The sequence below is a fragment of the Notothenia coriiceps genome, unplaced genomic scaffold, assembly GCF_000735185.1.
Source record: "Notothenia coriiceps isolate Sejong01 unplaced genomic scaffold, NC01 NC01_scaffold00006643, whole genome shotgun sequence".
In the NCBI taxonomy this organism is placed as follows: domain Eukaryota; kingdom Metazoa; phylum Chordata; class Actinopteri; order Perciformes; family Nototheniidae; genus Notothenia; species Notothenia coriiceps.
This window is the reverse complement of record NW_011339344.1, coordinates 3,413-5,713: the sequence shown is the minus strand read 5'-3', so window position 1 is coordinate 5,713 and position 2,301 is coordinate 3,413. Positions and strand designations below refer to the sequence as shown.

Below are 2,301 nucleotides of genomic sequence, written 5' to 3'. Positions count from 1 at the left end.
TCGAGTGTTTCGTCAACTTAATGTGTTGCTTAAAATAATACTTCTGCACACAGTATGTGACACTGTGAGTGTTGCACGGCCAGATACGGCTCAGCTGACTCAGATAAGGAGATATATGATACATTATGATGTGATATGCCGCGGACTGTAGGCCTACTTAATGTTACTCTGATCCGGTTATTTATGTTGTGGCAGATATTTAAGTAAGCTTTCTTAACGCTAATGTTATAATAGTCAGATTGCTCTGAAGATGGGAGGTGATATTCTATTAATGTTCACGTTCACAGTCGGTGATTTTTGCCGGCCGTCTTTCCTGCAACGGCAGCTTTTCTGTATTTCCTTTCTCCTGTAATATGACTTGATCGCTTTAAGCTCCGCACACTGAGCTCTGATTGGTCAGCAGGCAGTGCTTTCACTGAGTTGATCTCTTAGCCTGCAACCTAACCTGCTCCGGGGCAGGTTAGCCGCACAGCATAAGTTACCATGGAGATCTAGCCTGCTAAAAAGAGAACCAGCTTCGTAGGACCGGAAACCCCGAGTTTTCCCTGAAGTTAGCCGCTAAGCGAAAATCCTGCTTCGTAATATACCCCCCAGATGCTCCAAATAGGAAAATACTGAAATATTAAGCAGTTTACTTTTAAAAATCCTTTGAAGCAATTATGTTTAATAACAAGAGTTTGAGTGTTGTGTTTCTGACCTGCAGTCCCGCTCAAACTCTTTGGATTCGTCCGTGCAGAAGAAGAATCGGCCTTTGAAGAGCTGCACGGCCACCACGGCGAAGATGAACATGAAGAGCATGTAGACGATCAAGATGTTCAGCACGTTCTTCAGAGAGTTGACAACGCAGTCAAACACAGCCTACAGGGCGGAGGTGGAGGAATTGATGAACACATGTGAGCTGTGTTTGAAGGCTGAGTAACCAGTGTAACTGCACAGGCACGGCAACACTGATCGGACGTCATAAATCACCCAGAAATCAAGCACCAAGGTCTATGTTCCGTGCTGTAGATTCATTTGAGGCTAATTAGATATATTATACAATGTTTTCACAGAGATACACTGTTCCATATTAGCTGCCATTGAAATGAGATGCATCGTCAGACCTTCTGACCCCTACCTTTAATTTGGGGAGTCGCTTGATGGTCTTCAGAGGACGCAGCACCCTCAGCACACGGAGGGACTTTATCGTACTGATATCTTTGCCCTTACTGCTCCCCCTAGAGGTCCACCAAGGAACAACAGCAGCGTCAGAATTACAGAGCACAGTGAAAACATGGACGATCATAAAGGGTTCTTACTGCACCCTCTAACGGCATTTTTACATTGAATTGATCTTAAACATAATCTCAATGGTCTATCAGCACATGGCAACAATAGTCTTGATTCAAACAAGTACAGTTCATCAGTGAGGACAATCACAGCTCTAACAGAAACCTTGGAGTGCAAGTCAAACATGAAACCAGTGGAGGGAAAAGCGATCAGTTGCCTGACCGTTTGGTTTCATGGACATTAAGAAGCATCATCATCATATTGTGTCATTATCTACACCAATAGACATTCACTCAGTGCATACCGGCAGGCATGTCCCGGCAGAATGCCCAGCCAAACTTCTTTCTTTCTTTTTCAGTGAAACACGCTGTTCGGTTCTTCGGTAGAAATGGGCGTTTTAGATGAAGGCTAGGATTACGTTGGTATAATCCTGATGTTGGAAACACTGAATGAACTGGTTCAGGTTTGTCTCACATAGCTTCCTTTCACTTAATTCCAGATTTCAGAAAGAATATGTTTCTTCGGGTCAGGACTGCAACCTGAGCCCAAGTGCAGTAAAAGGGAGGCTATGTGAGACTCTTGGGACATGTGACGTTGCTTGCAGAACACAACATCACATGTCCTAACATAAACAAACACGTTGCACCAATGGCGTCAAACGAGCCATGAGAGCGACCGGAGGAAACGGTTAAGTGCCGAGTGACAAACTCCTTCTGTCGTGTGTTTTAATGCGCTTCATGATTTGTACGCCCGTAAACCAATATCAGTGAGGAAATATTGTGGTGTCAGGGAAGTAAATGGCCGAGTTGATCTTTACTGTAAGTGGATGGGCCAAAAAGAAAAAAAAGCCAGGAGGCTTCTGGACGCCCGCCAAGTCTGAAGAGAGGCCGTCCATCAAGGCTCGCTATTTAACTATGAACTCAGTTCCCGTGGCAGAAAACGTAAGACAATTCAATTCAAGACTGATTGATTGAGTCTGAGCCTTGGAAGTTCTACGTGTATGCATGTGGAGGTGTGTGTGTGTGTATGTGT

At 44.5% G+C, this 2,301-nt stretch overlaps 1 protein-coding gene across 1 annotated transcript; it reads right to left on the bottom strand.

Moving 5' to 3' along the window:
* Positions 1-697: 697 nt before the first annotated feature.
* On the bottom strand, positions 698-1,285 carry LOC104943735 (voltage-dependent P/Q-type calcium channel subunit alpha-1A-like; the record flags this gene model as incomplete). Its single annotated transcript, XM_010769202.1, has 2 exons — positions 1,118-1,285; positions 698-858 (listed from the first exon to the last, which is right to left on the bottom strand). Coding segments are annotated over exons 1-2 (329 nt in total), but the record flags the coding sequence as incomplete, so codon positions are not given.
* Positions 1,286-2,301: the final 1,016 nt, after the last annotated feature.